This window comes from Drosophila obscura, unplaced genomic scaffold (assembly GCF_018151105.1).
Source record: "Drosophila obscura isolate BZ-5 IFL unplaced genomic scaffold, ASM1815110v1 contig_17, whole genome shotgun sequence".
Taxonomy (NCBI): domain Eukaryota; kingdom Metazoa; phylum Arthropoda; class Insecta; order Diptera; family Drosophilidae; genus Drosophila; species Drosophila obscura.
The window spans coordinates 485,509-507,150 of record NW_024542757.1 but is presented as its reverse complement, the minus strand read 5'-3'; the positions used below and the strand labels follow the sequence as shown (position 1 = coordinate 507,150).

At 48.2% G+C, this 21,642-nt stretch overlaps 2 protein-coding genes across 3 annotated transcripts; both read left to right on the top strand.

The window, feature by feature from the left end:
* Positions 1 to 1,277: 1,277 nt before the first annotated feature.
* LOC111079171 (long-chain fatty acid transport protein 1) lies at positions 1,278 to 5,325 on the top strand. Of its 2 annotated transcripts, none has more exons than XM_022374217.2 (4): positions 1,278 to 1,396; positions 2,922 to 3,183; positions 3,241 to 4,717; positions 4,842 to 5,325. In XM_022374217.2, coding segments are annotated over exons 1-4 (2,049 nt in total). In that variant the 5' UTR covers positions 1,278 to 1,395; the 3' UTR covers positions 5,151 to 5,325. The 2 variants fall into 2 exon arrangements, with proteins under 2 accessions (XP_022229909.2, XP_022229910.2); XM_022374218.2 differs by lacking the exon at positions 1,278 to 1,396 and adding an exon at positions 2,762 to 2,840.
* A 7,961-nt stretch (positions 5,326 to 13,286) lies between these two features.
* LOC111079168 (tubulin beta-3 chain) lies at positions 13,287 to 20,985 on the top strand. Its single transcript, XM_022374214.2, has 4 exons — positions 13,287 to 13,562; positions 18,907 to 19,015; positions 19,070 to 19,314; positions 19,387 to 20,985. The coding sequence occupies exons 1-4, from the start codon at positions 13,506 to 13,508 to the stop codon at positions 20,338 to 20,340; spliced, it is 1,365 nt and encodes a 454-aa protein (XP_022229906.1). The 5' UTR covers positions 13,287 to 13,505; the 3' UTR covers positions 20,341 to 20,985.
* The last annotated feature ends 657 nt before the right edge of the window (positions 20,986 to 21,642 follow it).

The following is a 21,642-nucleotide window of genomic DNA, read 5'->3' as shown; positions in this document are numbered from 1 at the left end:
CGTTATCAGCAAGCGGTGCTCTGTGTCTGCCCTTGTCCCTGCCCTGTATGTATGTGTGTGTGTGTGTGTGTGTGTGTTTGTGTTTGTGTTTTTGTTTTTGCCGGCTACAAACAAAGTTGACTGAGGCTGCCTTGCCTCTCTTTCTCTCTCTCGCTCTCTCTCTGAGCCTGCATTTGAAGGCTGTGCAGCAAAGGCATGCGAGTGTATGGGGCGGAGGGGAGCAGGGAGAACACGCGAGACAGAGACAGAGAGAGAGAGAGAGAGAGCCGAATGAGAGTGTGTTTTTGGCGGCGCCATTGTCGATAATAACGATGGACGGAATGGAGTCCTGGGGGTCGGGAGTTGCCGCTGCCAGTGCCGCTTTTGTGCGCGTAACATGTGTCAATTACAGGCACTCCCACACACACACACTGCCACAATCGCAACTCAGCACACACACACATGCATTCGCTCACTTAGTTTCGCCCTCACACCGTCTATAACTCAAAAGCTGCCAAAAGTATGCGCACACTTTTTATATGCGCGCCCGAAAGTATGCACATATTTTTTATATTTCGGCTGCCGGCATTTGACAGCTAGGCGACGCTGACGGCGTCCCAGCCGCTGCTGCTGCTGCTGCTGCTGCTGCGCTGCTCTATGTTAATTTATTTTGACATAGGCATTTCTTCAAGGGGCAGAAGTTGGGGCAGCGACAAATTGGTTTTGGGCTTTGTTTTTTCATCGCTGCATGGGCATATAAAAAATGTTTAATTAAAAAAATTCGACCAGCGAGAATGGTAGAAATGTTCTGCTGGCCGGAAAATGCTAGCAGGTGCTGCAACACGTGCTAACAGTCAATCGGGTGTTCGGGGAAATGGAAAAACTTTGAAGCTTGCATTCGATTTCCAAGTGATTAACATTTCTCAAGGGTGTAACAAATGCTACGGCTGGTGCTTGGACCCGCAAAGAGTGTTTTATTTAGGTATTTCCAAAGGTTAGTGCTAGCAGTCTTAGGTAGCATTCTCCAAGGTGTACGTGTGGAAAGTGAGGCCTTCATACTCTTCCATTCTTTTACTCTATTTACCAATCTCACTCTCTCTGGCGAGAGCGATCTTTGAAGAAGCCACACCACATATTTATATGCCTTGGGCATACTGTTTTGATGCTGCGGGTTCTCTCTCTCTCTCTCCCACTTTGGAGCTTACGCTCGAGAGAGAGCGACTCTCTCCCCACACTCTGGGCAACGGCTTCGCTTATAAAAGAACGACGACAGGCCGCTGTTTTGCTCAATTCCACGATCCGCAGCCGTCCGTACAGATCGGATTCGCGATCTCTGTTTGCGTGTTATTTTCGTTTGCGTGTTTTTGTTTTTCCGAAAGAACCGTTGGCGTCGGCGTTGGCGCTTTTGCAGTAAAAAGTATGTCAGAGAAGTGAAGAGAGAACACAAACAGAAACACAGTAGGCGCTGCACTGACATTGAAAAGTGAATTGCATTGATCATGGCGGGGGCTGACACGCTGACAACCACGAACCACCGTTCAGAACTATTGTGTAAATGGAATAATACTTACTCGTAGACACCATAGAACCGCAGGCCATGGGCACAGCACACGTAACGCGCGGAAGGCAGTGCCAAGAAGTGCGTAGCGATCTGTGATCGGAATACGAAATAAGTCAAGGTCCCAGCATAGACGCCACCCGATCGCATACACACAGCAAGCCAAACAGCAAACATAGGGTTCGTAATAGAGATGGAGCGGCGCGTGTCCATACTGGAAGTTTCGCGAGTAGCAATGAACTTTGTCTCCGGTCCGTGCTGCCTCGTTATAGCTTCGTTGAACGCTATGAAGGGAATCTCTGTGCCAAAACAAACAAAAACTGTTCCAATTTCAAGCAATAGAATCAGCATCAGAAAATGTGACCAAAGTAATTTGTAAACCGGGGGTACGCTTGCACCCCGTGGTGACAGTTTTTCTCTTCGTTTTATCACTCATTCTTGGGTGAGAAAAGCTGCACCTTCCTGTGTCCCACCTGGCAAGTGTTTTGCCATCTGAACCATTAGCTGCCTGCCTACCCCAGTGTGATATGATATCAGCTGCTTTGTGATCGGTCGCAGGTTCAATGGCTCTCAGTGCAGTTCTCATACGCCGATAACACCCACTCCACTTTCAGACGCAGCTAATCTTAATGGCGTATAGTTAAGATTTCACTCTCATTGAAGCGCAAAAGTTTCCACGCCAAGGGGGTTACCAGGCCGGCAGACTGCGACTAATCTGCCCCTTCGTGCAATATCATTTAGAGTAAGCCATTAGGTTAGGTCGGCAAAGTTAAGTGAATATAATACGAGCCAATTAGCGCTTTTCCCAAGCAAAGGGGTCACGTAATAGCTTATAGTATAAAGCTTATAAGCTGTATACCTTAACTGGTTTCCCAGTTCCATATACGTGCATTTGTGTGAATGGAAAACCAGACTCGTTGCCAGTCGGCTGCATAATAATTATTATTACTACCTTTGTAATATGAGTAGCGGTTCTGATTCGTTCCATTTCAATGATCGACAATCTGTTGCTCCCCAACCCTGTATCACAGTGTGTTTTCCACATTTGTGCGACTTTTCACGCCCCAGCTATTATAGGACGCCCAGTCAATACCCCACACCCACTCCTTGTCCACTTATCTGCCCCATGCATTGCCCACAGCATTGATAAGAACTTGCGATCCACTAACTCAATCGCTATCAGTGAGGCGCCGAGTCACGCCTATCAGGGGCCCACTATCACTTAGTGATTGTTCAGTCAGTGCTAGACGGTTGCCCTAGGCGTTAGTGGAAGGGTGTGTAGGGATTTATGGTCTGGTGTCAGGTGATATTGTGGTGGAATTTATCGGGCTTTGCCATTACTGTCATCTGAACGTAGTGCTTATTATGGATTTGGCATTTGCAGTGAGTGAGAACGGAGACCACGGCGACCAGGAGGACGACCAGCAGGCTGCTGGCGGCAAGAAAATGGAGATTCAGCTGGAGCTCAACGTGAAGCAGAAGCTTGCCACCCGTCTGGGCACTCTGCTTGTGGCATCTTTGGTCTATGTCTGCTTCTGTGGCGATAGTGCCGTAGCCAGTCTCATTTTCGTAGCGCTCTTGGCTCTGCTCCTGCGGAGTACCACATTTGTGTTTTCCCTGGTGATGACAGCAAAGAGGGACACCATGTGAGTATGCCTTGAAAGCGACAACAATCTGCTCTACTTAAGCGGTTCCTCCTGCAGGGCTCTGCAGCGCTTCCTGGCCCTCAATTTGTATCTGCTGAAGCGGGACCGAGGGAACTTCACCATAGCGCGATGCTTCCAGCAACTGGCCCGCTCGCAGCCCCAAAAGGCCTGCTTTGTCATGGACGATCGCAGGATCACTTATGCCGAGGCCCTGCTGCTCAGCGAAAAGATTGCCGCATTCTTCAAGCAGCAGGGACTGCAGCGGGGCGACTGTGTGGCACTGCTGATGGAGACGCGCCTGGAGTATCCCTGCATTTGGCTCGGCCTTTCGCAGTTGGGCGTGATCACGGCTCTGATCAACTCCAATCTGCGGGGAGAGTCGCTGCTGCACTCTGTCAAGGTGGCCAATGCCAAGGCCTTCGTTTTCGGAAGCGAGCTGATGGATGTCGTCCAATCGCTGATCGAGAAGGAGCAGCTGCCTCGCATTCCCGTCTATCAGTACACCGGTGAAGAGCTGAGGACCCTCCCTGGGCATGAACTACTGCCAGGAGCCGTGGATCTAAGTGCTGCCCTGACGACGCAACAGGCCATGGCCCTGCCTCCCTCCTCCTCAGCAGGGGAGGCGCGCTCAAAGCTGCTCTATGTGTACACATCCGGCACCACGGGCCTGCCCAAGGCGGCTGTCATTACCAACCTCCGCTTCCTGTTCATGGCCGCCGGAACGTTCTACATGCTGCGCCTGAAACGCGACGATGTGGTGTACAATCCCCTGCCCCTCTACCACACTGCCGGAGGAATTGTGGGCGTGGGCAATGCCCTGCTCAACGGCTCGACGGTGGTGCTGCGCAAGAAGTTCTCGGCCAAGAACTTCTGGCTCGACTGCAGCCGCAACGACTGCACCGTGGCCCAGTACATCGGGGAGCTGTGTCGCTACCTGCTGGCCACGCCCTACACTCCCGAGCAGCAGCATCACCGCCTCCGCCTGATGTACGGCAACGGGCTGAGGCCGCAGATCTGGTCGCAGTTCGTGCGCCGCTTCTCCGTGCCGAACATAGGCGAGATCTACGGCGCCACTGAAGGCAACTCCAACCTGATAAACATCACGAACCGCGTGGGAGCCATTGGCTTTGTGCCCATCTACGGCCAGAGGATCTATCCCGTCCAGGTGTTGCGCTGCGATGAGGAGACGGGGGAGCTGCTGAAGGACCCACGTGGCCACTGCATCCGATGCCGGCCCGGGGAGGCAGGTCTGCTGGTGGGCAAGGTGGATCCCCGACGCGCAGTCAGCGCCTTCCACGGCTATGCGGACAAGGGCGCCTCGGAGAAGAAGCTGCTCCGGAATGTCTTTGCCAAGGGCGACGTTTTCTTCAACTCCGGGGACATGGTGGTCTGCGACATACTCGGCTATTTCTACTTCAAGGATCGCACGGGCGACACCTTCCGCTGGCGGGGCGAGAATGTGGCCACCCAAGAGGTGGAGGCCATCATAACGAACTGCGTTGGCCTCGAGGACTGTGTGGTCTATGGCGTGCAGGTGAGTCAGCTCTTTGGCGCGGCATGTTCTGGCGGGAAATCCGCCACCCAGTTGAGTCACCGTCGCCGTCACGTCACCCTGATAACCCGTTAAATGTGATTGTAAATACTCCTTATCTTTGCAGATTCCCCATGTGGAGGGCAAGGCTGGCATGGCAGCGATTGTGGATCCCGATCGGAAAGTGGACATGGAGTATCTGTCGATTGTGCTGAGGGGCAGCCTGCCGCCCTACGCCCGACCCCTCTTCATACGGCTGCTGGACGAGATTCCGCGCACGGCCACCTTCAAGCTGAAGAAGCGCGAGTTGGCCACTGAGGGCTACGACCTGACCAGGCTATCGGATCCAATATACTACCTGAACCGCGATGGGGTCTACAGGCAGTTGAGCAGGGATCAATATAAGGCCCTGCGAGCGGGAACGGCGGGACTGTGAGCTCCGAGCTGCCCCGTCCGCTGATTATTTTTATTAATGTAAGAAATTGAATGTTTCGTATGTCCAATTGTACTTTTACCACTAAACCAACGACTGATGCCAAAGATGGCGAAGAGCATCATTGCTTCTGGGCCGAACACCCCGAAAGCCGAGCGCGTTTCTCGGCCATAAAGTGAGAGCTTAACCGATAATGGGCGCCAATACGTTTTACGGCCAGAAGATGCCACTCCTTTGCCACTGCCACTGCCGCTGCCGCTGCCGCTGCTATCCAGTATCCAGTATCCCGCATCCAGCTTCCAGCATCGCCGCAAGATATATCGAAAGTGTTAAATCCCCAAGATTAAGTTCTCGCTCATTGGCAGCTGCTGTTGCTGTTACTGTTGCTGCAGGAGTTGGTATTGGTGTTGGTGTTGCTACTTTTGCAGTTGCTGCTGTTGCAACATTAACGCCATTTCCGCTCACTGGCGGCAGCTGCGACTCGACTCCGTTGCCCGTCGTCTAAGATAAACGATGTGCAAAATCCATACAAAACAACGGCTCCAGCAGCAGCAACAACAGCAGCAACAACAACAACAAGGAATCGTTGTGGCAACCGCAGGCAGCGCATTGCTGCAACGCAACGCAGCGTCGTCGTCGTCGTCGTCGACGGCCACCAATATCGATGTCGATGGCAATGGCGAAAAAGTTGTGGCAGGCAATCATAAAAAACGAAGAAATGGCAAACAAAGCTGAGCACCATTTCACCCCAAAGGGGGGCCATTGGTGGGGCGAAGGTTGAGGGTGCAGCATGGTTGCACTCGGAGTGTGGCAAGAATGTTAAACGAGGCGAAAGGCAAGGCAGGGGAAACGGGAGGAAACCCTTTCCCCGATCTAAATACAACTTACAAGATGTTGCTGCATCTTAATTGGTTTGTGTTTTCACACCTGCCAACTGTAAATATATCTCCAGATATCCCAATCAACAATGTGTGGCAGGTTCTGGCTTTCTCTCTCTCTCTCTACCAAATATGCCAATAAAGTTGCACCAGTAGCAGCATCAGCAAAGGCAGCAGCTGCCAAACGCCCTTTTTGCTCTCATTTCCGTATTTCGCGACGCCATCGTCGATGTCATAAACAAAATGGCAGTTGTGGGCGCAGAATGCATGAATGCTCGTGCGTTCGCATAGCTAATAACAATAAAACCAACAACAGCAGCCACTGCAACTGCAACTGCAGTGCCAGCAGATGTTAACTTCGCGTGCAACGGCCCTGCGTAAGTGGGAAAATTAAAAAATGTTCAATATATTTTCAAAATGTTCGACGAACATCGTCAGGCACGGCTGGCATTGTTGCTCCTTGGTCTTGGCCTTCCTTTCTGTTCCTCTTTGGGCTCATTTAGAAAGCTTTCCGATGGAGGGACACAGGAGGCAAGGCAAGGCAAACCAAGCGAAGGCAGGGGAATGGCGATGGCGATGGCTATGGCGAAGGCGCCACAGCTGCCATTGGAATTTCGAAGCTATTAAAACGCTGCCAGTGGAGCTACTACCAAACGGGCACCAATGTTATGCTGGCTACTGGCTGCTGGCTGCCGTCTGCTGTACACTAACGGAAAAATGGGGTATGCTTCAATGAATCCAGTTCAGACGATAGTTTGGCAACAGGATGGGGAAATATATTTGATTTATTTGTGTGCACATTTTTAATTTAATTTTCATTATTTGTTGCCTACTCTCAGACGCAGTGATCCAGTTGTATTATTTGAGAACCAAACCAAATAATATTTAGAGTAACTTAGATTCGACTATGCTGCATTCTGCTTCTGCTGCTGGCCGCCTCGCCTCGACTCGCCTCGCTTTTGCTTGTATGCATTTGGGCTTAAAGGTTTTGCTTGCTTTTGTTTTTATGTTTCATGCTGCCACTGCCACTGCAACTTCCACCCGCACCCACAGCACACCCGCTCTGGCGGCCCCCCCCTCTCGATCCACGACTCCGCGTGGTCCTTGGCCAGCGATGTCAGTTCGTGCTAATTACATTGCACCTGTGCATGACGTTTGATGTTGCCCTGTCGGGCTTCGACTGTGTATGTGCCTCTGTGTGTGTGTTTAGTTTGTTTGGTTTTGGCCTTTTTTGGGTCCTACAGCAGCAGCAGCAGCAGCAGAAGGCAGCAAAAATTAATTAAAAGCCAACGTGCGGCGGCAATGCAATTAAATTCGATTTGGTCCCGGGCATTCGACTGCCGAGTGTAGACTCAGACTAGACTTGGTGCTCTGCTGGACGGCTGCTGTTGACATCATTTAATACAACAATACGGCAGAATTATATTTCATACACACACACACACACACCTACAACAAAAACTTCACACAATGCAACTTCCAATCCCTGCCTTGCCCCCGGTCCTGCTGCAGCCTTTGTTTTGTTGGTTTTTTGTTTGTTCGGCAGCTGTTGGGTGATCTGCCTATTTGGCTTACTCTCTCTCTCTCCTCTCTGTGGCTCACTCCCACACTTGCTTGCCCCATCTCTGCTTGTGTGACCTGCTGCTGCTTGTGGCAGCCCTCCGTGTGTGTGTGTGAGTTCGCGCTGCTTGTGTGGTGCCCTCCTCGTTCCTTCTCTGGTTGCTTGGCTGCCTGGCTGCCTGGCTGCCGGGCTTCCTCGCTGCCTCGTTGATTCGTGGCACCTTTTGGATTTGACAGTTTTGTAATTAACTGCAGTCAGCATGTGCGGCATTGGCAGGCAGGCTGTGCGATGCCACTGCCATCGACAGCAGCAGCGTCAGCGCCGCAATCAGTAAAAATGTGTTGCATGCTTTCCGGCTCTTGATTGAACCAAATTGGCAATTGCCGAACGGAGCTTTTGCCATTCCAAAACGCAATTAGCTTTTCCTGCTTTTCAAACTTTTCCCAACGCCCCCCATCCGTCGCATTCATTTCATATTTAAGACCCAACTTCACTGCCAATCGAAATGGGAGCTGCTCTCGCATCCATTTGATACGTAGTACGTGAGGGTTGGGGCAGGGAAGCGGACGCCTGCCGCAGCTGCTCGGCTTGGGTAGGTACTGCATCAGTGGGCAGGACACAGGACACACGTGGGCCTGGCTAAGCTTTCTTTGGTCCAATCGCTCTCTCTGGGTGGCTCTCGTGCAGCTGCTGCCGCTGTCGCTGCTGTTGTTTTTTATGGGCCGAAGCCACCTCGCCGACCGCCTTTATGCGCCCGCATATTAAACAATTATTGCCAAATGGCAAGCGACAGCTGCGTTCTGTCGCCAATGTCGTTAGTGTGGGCAGCAGCAGCAGCAGCAGCAGCGGCAGCGGCCGTGGTAGTGGCAGCAGCAGCAATCGGGCATCGCCTGGATGGATAGCAGGAGGCCTATGCGATGGCCAGAGTGTTCGGTGTTTTGTGCTTTTCGTTTTTTGTTTAACGGAATACCAAAGCAGGACATGGGCCAGGCCAGGCCAGGCACGACCAGTCCTGGCTCACAGCACCAGTACAGGCTTACTGGCTCTCGGCTATTCTTTCGTTTTTTTTTGTTCTTTTCGCGTTTCAGCGTCTGCTGCAATTTATGTGTATAAATGACAAAAGTACCGTTATTTATGGCCAGCAACCGCAACGCAATTTGGCAACACTTGTTGGCCAATTGGCAAAAATGTGAAGGCGCCACAGAACGAGTCAGAGAGAGAGACAGAGAGTGGGGGAACTAAAGTCAGCTGAGCGAAACAGAGCTTTGTCGCTCAGCCAATACTTACAATGTATCGCAGACACACACACACACACACAACACACACACATATTCGCACAATCAAATATATTATCTAATATAGGAAAGCAAGGATCCTCCCACAATGATGGAGTTTTCAATGCCCTTTTGGGTCGGAAGTTTCGGGGAACCAAAAACAGTTACCTCCTACAAGTATGCCATCAAAAATACAATTTTCTTAGCTGCAACTCTTGGAAATTCTTCCCAAATGCTCCCCCCAAATGACTATCAGTCGAAACAATCCATGCAGCCATACTATTCCACTCCAGGGTATACATTTAAGACCAGCCTTGTTTCACATCGAACATTTTTGTGCCGCTCTGTGCGAAATTTGAATTTTTATTGCTGATCGATGCCTGCACCACATTATATGGCATGGCATGGCCACCTCTCGTTCATCCTCATCCTCATCCTCCACCACCACCCCATCCCTCGCGACGAAAATTATGCGTATTAAGGTCGTTTGGGTGGAGTATCTGTGCGGGCTGATAGCTTGTTGCTGACATAAATTTGCCACTGCTGCTGCTGCTACTGCCACACTGCTGCGGGAGCTGCTGCCTCTCTCTGTGTAAATGTGGCAACTGCGTTGGATGCTGCCACAATATTGACTTGACCCTTCTGTTCTGTTGTCGCGCCTTTTATTATGCTAATATTTTTAGGGCATTGTCAAGATTTATTGAAATTGCTGCGGCTCGTCCATAAACGCTGGAGATATCTCCCAGATTGCCCTGTGGCAACAAGGTGTAAGCCCCCTGCTTCCGTCCTCACGGGCACTTTCAGCTATCGGCCACATGGCGTATACGTGATTGCGGAGAGGAGCTGGTCGGATAGGATACGTATCCACGTTGGTGGGTGGCAGCAAGGGTGGTGGTGGCTGATGGGTAATGGGAGGAGGGTAACAATTAAATTGTCATTTCGTAGTTGCAACGCTTGTTGCCTCTTGTCTCGCCTCGTGTTGCATAATTGGCAACGTTTTTGCAATTAAAACAACTAATTGGCAACAAAAACTATTGGCTAGCAGCAGCGCAGCAGCATCTGTTGGTGTCCACTTCTGCCGCAGGGATGGGGTCTGGGCATCATAAAAAAGTATGAGAAAAATTAGTCGCATAAATTTCCAGCTAAAAGTTCCTGACATTTGAGGTAAAGGCTGCGGAGGAGCAAAAAGATTGAATGAATACATATATATAAAATCTATTTATGAAATCACGCTTTAAGACTCTGCTGTGCAACAAATGGCAAGATTTCCTTTTCCTTTTTGCTAAAGCGCCTTAGGGCATGCCACACGTGTTAGTTTGAAAAGCTCACAGCTCAAAGAGAGGCAGAGAGATAAAATCCCCTTGTGCACACCTGTTTGTGCCCTGTTCGGTGTGCTCCTAAGCCTCAGGGCTTTGTCCCACAGACACAGCATTACCAATCCTCCCTTTCCACTACACCACAGTCAGGGGGTTACGATTTTACAACAATATTATTTTTCCATCAGCAACATCAGCAAAAATCAATCAAATTCAATTAAAATGCGGCCAAAGGATACAAAAATCAGCCACCGCACAGAAAAACGGCTAGAAAAACGTGAAAACCAAAAAGCAATTATGCAAAATTAATTTCATTTCAAAATGAGATAGAACAAAACGAGATTGTCAGGGACAGAAATTAAAATGATAATTACATACTTACACAAATACACATATAGGTACATGTAATGGGGAAAATGGAGGCCTCATAAGTTTGAAAATAAACTAAAACATTCATTCCCTACTGGCTGGCCAAATCAATCAGAAATATACATATGCATGTATGTGGCTGTGGACGGGGCAGCATCCTCTGTAAACATGCTAATAACAGTTGCAATAACATATCTACGAGTATACATGTACATATGTATGTATGGTATAGGAATAATACTACTATGAAAATGAAAATGACAATGATTGCAATAATTTTTCTTTTTCAATATGTTGTATGTATGTATGTATGTAGACATATTGTGGGCGTATAATTTTTGCTTAAATAGCTTTGTATTCTCATATATTCTCGTGTATCACTGTGTGTATTTTTTGTGCGGTGCGTGTGAAGCGTTTACATTTACACAAGTGCAAAAATTCCCAAAACACAAATCCTAAAAAAACATTTGTTACTTTTTGTTAGGGTTTTCCCCCACACATCAAAAAACACACACACACACACAAACGCACAAACGCAGTCAAGTGGTAATGGTGGGCTCTATGCTCGTAAGGATGCATGGATGTGCGTGTTGACATAGGCGTAGCCCTACCCAATGGCCCAAGCCCTACCTTGGAAGGTATGGGAATCAGCTTTAAGGCTTACCCCTGCAAAAGCAGCCAAGCGAAAATTACTCTGTTTTTGTTTCAAAGCTTGAAGATAGTTTTTAAGAAATGGAAAAATTATCTCGTTTGAAAAACCCACTTTTCGTTTGAATGGAATGTGTAGAGAAAACTTTTAAATTCACAACAAATAAGAAGAGACAGAGTACTGTCCAGCTTTGTTATAAGTTCTCATAAATACCTATTGAAAGATGCAAATTCTATTTCAAATTCCTCCACTAAAGCCTATTATTGCAGCTCATTCGCAAAATCTTCCCCCCATTCATTGCCCAATTAAAAGTGCAATAAACTTTCCATTTCCTGCTGCTTCGACCCACAGAAAAGACCCCTTGCTGACTACGCCTGTTTCAAAAAAGTGTGCAGACTCCTGCTTCCGATTGACCAGCCAAAAATGTCAGCAATATACATATTTGTTGTCGCTTCGGTCCAGAGGCCTGCACAAGTTTGCACTGCTCTGTTAGGTCCTGTCCTTTTCTGGTGTGGCCACTCATGTCCTTTGTGTGGTTGTCGCCATTGATCGTTTGGATTGTAGTTCTTCTGCCGGCTCTGAATGCAAACATTTTATCTATTGGGGCTCGTAAATTCGAGATTATTTTGTGGCATATTTAAATTTAGCAAAAGACGCACAAGTAAGAAAGGTTGGGGGCAAGAAAAGGAGAGCGAAAAAGTAAGGGATGTCTGCTGGCTGCCTTGCCATCGAAATTAAAGTGAATTTTGCGGTTTAACTGACTCGGATGGAAATAGGCCTGACAGAGGCACTTGAGGAGTGTGCAGTCTTCCCCTTCCCGTCCCGCGAACTACGAGTATTCACTCTACTTAAGCTGTGTGCTCTTGCTCTTTCAACTTGAATGCAATTAGAAAGTAAAACGACTACAAATTGTCTTGCTGGGGCATTGATTGATTTCCCAAGAAAATGGGAAATAGACGCCGCCGAGCTGCGAGAATCTCTGGCGCACCAGGGAGAGCCAGCAGCAGAGTAAGTGGTACCAGAAGAAGATCTCCAAGTCCGACGACTATAAATACATTTCTCCTGTTCCGAATGCATTAGGAGAGTACAAAAATGAAAGGAAAAACACATGTAAGAAGACGAAACATTTCTAATGACTGCGGTGACACTTTTGTGGAAGTGCATTCACACACACACACACCACACACACAAATACAATCTCGAACACATAGCTACAGTCACGCTGATGCATATAAAATTACACAGATAGGGATGGAGAGAGGAATGGCTGGGAAGAGGAGTTGCATACCTGTGCATTCTGGCTGATAAAATTAGAACGTGAAAGGCGCTGCAGTTGACAGCATAAAAATGTGTGAACTTAGGAACAGGAAAACGACGACGGGGTGCCAGACGGACGTCTTAATATATACACAGATACGTACATATATACAAGGAGCTACCTATTTCTGTGCCTGACATGCAGATCAGATGCAGATACAGATGCAGATACAGAGCCAAATCATGGGGGACAATGGGAATTAAAATTGAAGCGAACCGAATTGATTGATTCGCACTTTGATTAGAACCTTAAACTTTCCAATTGAGTGTGCAATATGTGCCCGACTTAACCTGAAGAAAAGAACTGCCTATTGGCAGTGCTTTCCACTGATTTATTCGATTAGCTTTCGTTGCTGGTTTCTCATAAAGTCATAAAGTTGTTAATAAATGTAGTTCCCATCCCATATCGACTCATCCCTAGTTATGGACTCCCTGTCCCTGCCACATTGATTATAAATAGCCAACTCATAATATTCTTGTTGGTTCGGCTTCTTGGCCTGTCGTGTTCGTGTGATTAAAGCTGCCAACAGCACTCGTACTCGTACTCGTAAAAAGCTGTAGACGGACCGACCCTGCTGCGTGCGTGAGTTGACTGCTGGCTTCTGCCTTGCAGTCACGCTGACGTATCGCTGTGTGTGTGCCGCGCCTCTGTAAGCTGTGTGTGTGTTTGTGTTCGAGTTTGAGTAGCTGTGTGAGTGATCTTCCCTCTCGCTTGGCTGAAGCCGACAGTCGCCCAGAACCATCGTCTGACTTCGGCCAGCCGTCGTCTGTTGATCAGTTGAGTTTTGTGCGTTGTGCGGTAAAGTTGCCCAAACCAGAGCATCCAGAGCAACCAGTGCAACAGTGCAGCCAGAGAGCAAAGGAACCGATAGCAGTTTGCATCCTCCAGACATCGCAGCAGATTCCGATTCAGTTTCAGAATCAGCTCCAGGCCCACAGGCTCCCCAACTCGCATTTGTTAGCCACAGCAAGTCCCCCTCCACCCAGTCGGAAAATGAGAGAAATTGTCCATCTGCAGGCCGGCCAGTGCGGCAACCAAATTGGCGCTAAGGTAAGCCTCATTATATTTTTAATTTTCCCCTGCTGTAGCTCTGCTCTTTTTGTTGTTGTTGCTGGCCGATTCGATTGTTAATTTATGCACAATGACCGAAAACGTTTTTCAATGAGTTTCCAAAATGATCGTGCTGGGACCCAGTGCGCCGTCGCCGCCTTTTTCAGCGCATTCAGCAATTAAAGCGAAAGAAAATTAACAAAAAGCCAGAGCACAGATCAAAAAGCAGACTTCAAATAAAATGCAAAGTGCAAAAAAAAAGTTATCAAGCAAAGAAATTTATTTTGACTTTGTCCGGCACTCCATATGCCCTTTCTGATTGCCAAACAAACAAAAAAAAAAAAGAAAACGAAAAGAAAAAACGGGTTGGGTTTGGCTGCAGATCATGAAAAGTGATTCACTGCGAACCCAAGTCTCCTTCCAGGGTGGGGCTGGAGATGAGCAGGAACAAGGGCAAGGGACAAGCGCTGGAGGAGGAGCAGCAGCAGAATTATGGCATTTTGATGTAAGGCGCAAATCAGCAAGAAAAGGGCCAGGGAACCGTTTTGAGATTTCTTTCTTGAGTTGCCTCCTCCGCCTTGCCGCTGCCGCTGCCTGTGCCGGGAAGGGAAATCTGTTGAATTATCTTTGCGGTGAAATCTTTTCGCTTTGCTTGAACTTCCTTCCCCAACTTACCGCCGAAGAAACCACAAAAAACTGCAATAAAAATAAGTATGGAAAGTACGGAGCAGAAAATATTACAAATTATATTGGTCGGAAAACATTAATTTTCCTTTGTTGCAAAACATATATCGGATAGAAAATAAAATACAGCTTTGCTTAAGTTATTTTTTAGATTAGAATAAATATCCAGAAAAGCTAACGAGTTGCAGCTCATTCGATAATCTATATAAATATTTGTGCGGGCGAAGCCGCCGAGGACTAGCTAGTGGCTTGCTAGTATAAATATTCATAAAGGTTCTAGCAGTCTCCTAATACGGAATCAAACCGTAAGCATGAGCAGATCGCTTGTCAGCTATCATCGTTATGATTTGTAAAAGCAAACAGGAAACGGCAGCTCGATAAAAGCAAACAATGCAATCAAATTTCCGATATTCAGTGGAGCCTTTACTGTACATGCGAGTAGGTACTAGCCCACACTACACAATCGACATGCCCCAAAACACGAGCTGTGTGCAAAGTGCAACGCATCGAATCCAAGACCCTGGTGGCTGGTGGCAGCCTCCCGCTCTTCCACCCGCTAAAGGAGGCAGCCAGGTAACCGGCTTGCAAGCGAACTCTTTGATTTTTGGCAATACCAGTTTTTTGACTCTTGTTTATTTTTTCGTGTGCATTTTTGCTTGAGGCATTGACAAGTGGGTCCCCGTTGAGTGGATTTTTCTGTGGAATCAATGTCAATGCTTAACGTCTCCGTCTACGTCTCCGTCTGGGGCATTGATTATTTTCCAGTTCCAGATACTTACTGCAATGTGTGTCACGTTTGGAAAGAGAAACAGCTATTGCTGATAACATTATTAGCTAATTAAAGTATGGCTAAACAGAAAATAAAAGATAAGCCCACATCATCATCATCATCATCACTTGTTGTGACTCAATTTAGGGGCCAATGGGGCTGAGAGGGATCCAGGGGGCAGATTCATAGTCAGAATCAGAGACAGAGTCAGCAAAGAACGGCGGCAGCGTCAATTTAAGCAAGTAAATTTCGCCTGCCTTTTGTGCTTCTCGGAATTTCGGCAATAGTAATGGTTTTATGGAGCAGTATACTCCGCTGTACATACTAGTACATACACACACGCTTGAGTACATAGATACAGACCCACGGACATGAATAAGATATTGTACTCGTACGAGGCGACGGCGACGGCTACGACGGCTACGATGAGCAGTTGACTTGGTAACTTGAGGAGCGAACCCCCCCGTAATGTGAGAGCCCAAAAACAAGAAGAAAACAAAAAAAAGAACAGCTGAGTGGACATTAAAACACACAAAAATGTGACAGGCAGCGCTCGGCTCTGCCTACAGATGCGGATTGGCTTGGCCAAAGGAAAACCTCACAAGTGCAAGGGGAGGTAGAAGGAAGTGAGTCACCCGGTTGGGGTATACCATTACAGGATATCGGGGCTGCATACCAATTCAGAATTCGTTCTCTGTTTCCGTTTTTAGCACACGATACGACAATAAATGCATATTAATTATACACCCAGATTATATTGAATTCGCGAGAGACTGCAACTGATTGTTAGAGTCAATAAACCCCATTCACTTTCACAACGGCCATGCCCCTGGCCAGATTTCTTATCGCCTGACTTTTTGACACCCCACAGCAGCTGCTGGAGAAAAGACAAATGCCCCAAGATCGGTTGGTGTACAGCCCCAGCCCCAGCCACAGCTTCAATCAAAAGAATTCCTCTTGATGCCAAATGTTTTGTATCTAGTGGCAATACTTCTCTGTCTTTTTGCATATTTCTTTCTTTTGCGAGAACGTTGCAGAAGACGAGGCAGTACGTATACAGGCCGGAAAGTCAGTGATCCTCTGGCGGGAGGGAGAGATTGGATGTTGCTTGTGCTTCAGACTGGCTCCAAGTTCATGCCCGAGTGATTTCCTCTTCAAGAGCCAGAAAGACAACTAGAAAAGTCTGGTGGAGTGGAGGGGCAGGCAAGAGATAGAGGGGGCTCTGAATCTGAAGCAGTGCAGCCGTGGAGGAGTCTTTGGCTACTTCATGGCGGCTTCCAGACATGCAACACTTAATGAGGGCGTCTCAATTGCCCGTCGCCAGATGATCGCATGCAAGAGGCGTGGCAGGCGTAGCAGGCGGGGTGGGTTAAAGGAAGGGGTGGGGCCCGGCGGTGAGTGGAGAGGAGTGGAGCGAAGAGTAGCTGCAACGGTTGCAGCAGTTGCCATGCAGCAGAGCTTTTGAAATTAATTACAAAGGAAAATTTATAGACATTTTGGGGAGGGGAGGTGAAACACCAGCAAGAACAGCGAATTTTCGGAACAGATGTCGACTGCCATGCGATTCGGGGAAAATCTATAGAAACGGAGGAACACCTCTCAACTAAAATAAATGATCTAGGTATATAGCAAACCCACCAAATGTAGACGTAAATCCAATTGGATACAGCTACATGATCCGTGCAGGAACTATCTCTCCAAACTCAATTCTTTTCCACGGAGGAATCAATCTTACCCTCAGCATCGGTGCATCGGTGCATCGGTGCAGCCATACATCTATAATTACAATCTAACTGTATGCCACATTTACAGCCGGAGTCTCTCACTCTCACGATCCACTGGCTGCTGGCTGCAGTTAACGTTCACCGAAAAAAAGGCAATTTTCCGGCAAAACTATTATCATCAAAAGGAAAAATCCGAAATGAAAAATTGGTTGAATGTAAAAGTAAAGCGATCAGCGATTGTCGGGCAAGAAGTGGAAGTGGAAGTGAGTGGAAAGACAACAGAGACAGAGCCAGAGACAGAGATAGCGAGAGAAGGGGGGGCATGGGTAGAGATGAAAAACGACTTTTCACTTCAACAGTTTTGTGTGCTAATTTAGTTTTCATATTCGTTGTTGTGTGGCTTTCGTCTGTCCGCCCGTCCATCCGTCCGTTCGGCCTTATATAGTGAGCTTTATTGTTGCGGCTGCCATGGCTTAGCTCCATAATTGCAGCGGCCACACTCCAATTAAATTTGATGATCTTGCTAAGATTGCAGTTGCTTGAGACTCATTTTTCTGTGGCTGTGGCTGCTGCTGCTGCTGTTAGTTTCTCTCTTTCTTTCATTTTTAAACAAACAACGAAATGCAGACGCCATGGGCAGAACAAGAACCAGGGCCAGCACCAGCACCAGTCCACAATCCACGGTCCCCAGTCCTCAGTTGCCGTCTTGTTTATACGTAGTCTCACCCGTCAAGTTCAAGTGCCAAAGGGAAATACCTCAGACACGGAGTTGGAGGACGGGGGGAATCGCTAACATTTTTATTATTTCCTCTCCACTTTTGGGGTATCCAAGAGTTCGAGACTCTGGGCTGTTGCCAGGCCAGCTACGTCTCGCTCCACTGGAGACCCACAGCCGAAGACGAGCCCGAAAATAGTCCAGCTCTCCCCAATATCCCCCCAATATTCGACGTTCCCCAATTTGAGAGGCTAATGTTTAACTAACTCGGGCAGCAATTCCCCAATTTGGCTCTGTTAAACGCAGCAAGACAATTGCAGAGCATTTCCTCCATAAATCTATCCATGATATACTTAATTTATAGCAATTCAAACCGGGGCCCCTCTAATGATGTTGTCGCCATGCCCAGCCCCAGCCCCAGTCCCATCACCAGGCCCCTGCCCTATGCCTCTGCCTCGTGTTGGGTCGTTGGCCTGCAGAAGATTCACAACCAGAAGATTCTATATATCGTGTATGAGTCAGCCAGTCGCAGCCGGAGTCGTGGCCTCTCCGTCGGTCCCATCTCATACCATCCCATGGTATAGGATCCCATTCCCATCCCATTCCATCCCACGGGCTGAACTATTTTTAAATGCATTTTTCGCTGCCTAAGGTTGCACCCCAGGAGCGATGCAGGCGGCGAGACTCGGCTGACGCTGCTTGGAAATTTCGTCCCATACATCGAGGGAAGAGGGAAACTATTCGTATTTTTTACTGGCCCGGACGTACGAGTACGAGTATCTTTTAAATTTAGCACTAAATCAGGGCATGTCCCGAGCGTCCATCCATCCAAACTGACGGTTTGAAAAACTAAACATAAATTTATTTTTCCCCATTTTTTTCCATTTTTTTTTGGCAATCTGTCTCACTTTTGATGCCACAGGGCCCCATATATGGACTTCCAAATGTACGAGTATATTTTTTTAAAAACCTCAAACTTTATGGGCTGCGGCTGCGCCTTGTTGTTTGTCACATTGTCACATCGGAGGAGGCAAAACAGACATTTTTAGAATTGTTTGCTTTTCTTTTCCCGTTACTGTTGTTCTTGGTGTTGGTGTTGGTTTTGCTTTTCGGGCGGTCTCTGCGGCCGCGGCCATATGTCAAGCGGGCTCAGGCCCAACATGAACTCTGACACGGCTGGGTGGGCACAATTATTCAATTTGATAAACGACTCGAGAAACATACTCACACTTTGTGTGTGTTGTGCTAAAATATCTGGCGATTGCCAAGTGCCTGATAAATTGTGGATGTCGGCTTTGGTTCGTAAAGATATCTGCCTCTTGGCTGGGCGATAAGAAGGGATTATCTGCTTCCCCAGTGGAAAGCAAGAAAGATGCTGGAGCCAGTCTGATTGAGTTGTAAGCAAATTGCAAGTGCGCCTATCTTAACCCCTTCCATTTTCGTTGCTTGCAGTTCTGGGAGGTTATTTCGGAGGAGCACGGCATTGACAGCAATGGCATCTATGTGGGCGACAGTGATCTGCAGCTGGAGCGTATCAGCGTCTACTACAACGAGGCAGCAGGTAAGACTCAGCCCGAGCAATCCTCAACACTTTATAACCCCTAACTTATCGCAGCGGTGACGCGCTCGTCGGGTGGCAAATATGTGCCTCGTGCCATCCTGTTGGATCTGGAGCCGGGCACCATGGAGTCGGTGCGTTCGGGACCCTATGGCCAGCTCTTCCGTCCGGATAACTTTGTGTTTGGGCAGTCGGGCGCCGGCAACAACTGGGCCAAGGGTCACTACACGGAGGGTGCCGAACTGGTGGACAATGTCCTGGACGTGGTGCGCAAGGAGTGCGAGAACTGCGACTGCCTGCAGGTGAGTGTGAAGCAGTGCGACCTGCAGCGAGCAGCAATATAACCCAACACATGTTCCCCCTACGCTCCGCAGGGCTTCCAGCTGACCCACTCGCTGGGCGGCGGAACCGGCTCCGGCATGGGCACTCTGCTCATTTCGAAGATACGCGAAGAGTATCCGGACCGCATCATGAACACGTACTCGGTGGTGCCCTCGCCGAAGGTGTCCGACACTGTGGTGGAGCCCTACAACGCCACCCTGTCCATACACCAGCTGGTGGAGAACACAGACGAGACGTACTGCATCGACAACGAGGCACTGTACGACATCTGCTTTAGGACCCTGAAGGTCTCCAATCCGAGCTACGGGGACCTCAATCACCTGGTCTCGCTCACCATGTCCGGCGTGACCACCTGCCTGCGCTTCCCCGGCCAGCTGAACGCCGATCTACGCAAGCTGGCCGTCAACATGGTTCCATTCCCACGTCTCCACTTCTTCATGCCCGGATTCGCGCCTCTCACCTCGCGCGGCTCGCAGCAGTACCGCGCCCTGTCCGTGCCCGAGCTGACCCAACAGATGTTCGATGCCAAGAACATGATGGCTGCCTGTGATCCGCGCCATGGCCGCTACCTCACCGTGGCCGCCGTCTTCCGGGGCCGCATGTCCATGAAGGAGGTGGACGAGCAGATGCTGGCGGTGCAGAACAAGAACAGCTCGTACTTCGTCGAGTGGATACCGAACAACGTGAAGACGGCTGTGTGCGACATCCCGCCCAAGGGGCTGAAGATGTCCTCGACCTTCATTGGCAACACCACCGCCATCCAGGAGCTCTTCAAGCGCATCTCCGAGCAGTTCTCGGCCATGTTCCGACGCAAGGCCTTCCTCCACTGGTACACCGGCGAGGGCATGGACGAGATGGAGTTCACCGAGGCGGAGAGCAACATGAACGATCTGGTCTCCGAGTACCAGCAGTACCAGGAGGCAACGGCCGACGACGAGTTCGATCCCGATGTTAACCAGGAGGAGGTCGAGGGCGATTGTATTTAATGGTGTGGCCAGAGGAATGAGGTGCGTGCGTGAGGGGGAACGCGTGTTTCTGCGCGGCATGCGGCAACAGCTGTCAGCCAAGCATTGCAGCATTCTCTGAAACAGACACACACAAAGACAAACACACACCACTACTGACACACAGCACAGCACACAGATACACAAACACAGACAGACATAGACAGACAGACAGGAAAGGTCAAGCGTAGTTAGAACATCAAACGGAAATGTTCCAAAGCTCTAGCTTCCTCCCATCTACCTACCCTCTCTCTCTTACCCCTGTGTTATTCTAACTCTCACTATCTATCTGTAATTCACGCTCATCTACCATCTCTCACCCTCTCTCTCTCATCATCATCTTTCCATCTATAATTTCGGCTCTCTACGCTACACTTTACACCGGAGGCACGTCTATCGCATTTCTCGCAGCCATTTTTTCACTTTTTCACTTTCCATCCATCCCATCCATGCATCCGAAAGTACCCCCGTATTTTTCTACTCAACTCAACGTTTCATTTAGTTTAGGGCAACAAAGAAACAAAATCAATCTCCCATTTTTATATAATTATTTATATGCAACGCAACTCTAGCAAACCCCAAACAAGTATCTAGTATTTTGAAATAAAACGAAACGAATTTACACACAATTCTCGAGAAATGTCCGCTCAAATTTGCACTCAAGACTGATGAAAAACAGTTTGGCAATATATAAACGATCTATAAACGATATATGAACGATATGATATGAAATGAAATGAACTAAGCTCATCCAAAGATAATCGAACACTCTCTCAAGAGATCAGATCCTACTCGGAACGAAGGCAATTTCTCAAAATCATCCGCAATTGTATTTACATAATCTTAGGGCACAAATTATTAACATTTGTATTCGTGTGCAAACATCGTTCTTTAGTAGTTTTACATACATCAAAACATTCATATGAATGGAAAACAATTTTACCCAAATAAATAAACTAATGAAGGCAAACATTTTTGATATATAATAAAAATAATAAAAAATAATTTGTTTTAAATTATAATTTAATTTGATAATGATCAAAGGGTTTCCCTCCCTTTAAAAGCATTTTCGGCTAATATTTCCGAGTATTGAATCAGCGGAAAAAACTGCTTGAAAAGCAGTTACTTGTGCATAGTTCCACTTACATCCACATTCTGAATTCAAAATAGCGGCGCCACTGTGCAGTTTCCCTACTTTAGCCGAGCAATAAACCTGTACTATTGTTTGGTTTGTGTATGGGCTACGCATACATACCAGCTGGCGCCACTGTGTAGTATGATATC

Excerpts from the sequence above, each read along its gene's own strand:
- LOC111079171 (XM_022374217.2), top strand. Across the intron at positions 3,184-3,240 it reads ACAGCAAAGAGGGACACCAT|GGCTCTGCAGCGCTTCCTGG; the intron begins GTGAGTATGCCT and ends TTCCTCCTGCAG. Across the intron at positions 4,718-4,841 it reads GTGTGGTCTATGGCGTGCAG|ATTCCCCATGTGGAGGGCAA; the intron begins GTGAGTCAGCTC and ends TTATCTTTGCAG.
- LOC111079168 (XM_022374214.2), top strand. The coding sequence starts at position 13,506 with ATGAGAGAAATTGTCCATCTGCAGGCCGGCCAGTGCGGCAACCAAATT. Across the intron at positions 13,563-18,906 it reads GCAACCAAATTGGCGCTAAG|TTCTGGGAGGTTATTTCGGA; the intron begins GTAAGCCTCATT and ends CGTTGCTTGCAG. Across the intron at positions 19,315-19,386 it reads AGAACTGCGACTGCCTGCAG|GGCTTCCAGCTGACCCACTC; the intron begins GTGAGTGTGAAG and ends TACGCTCCGCAG.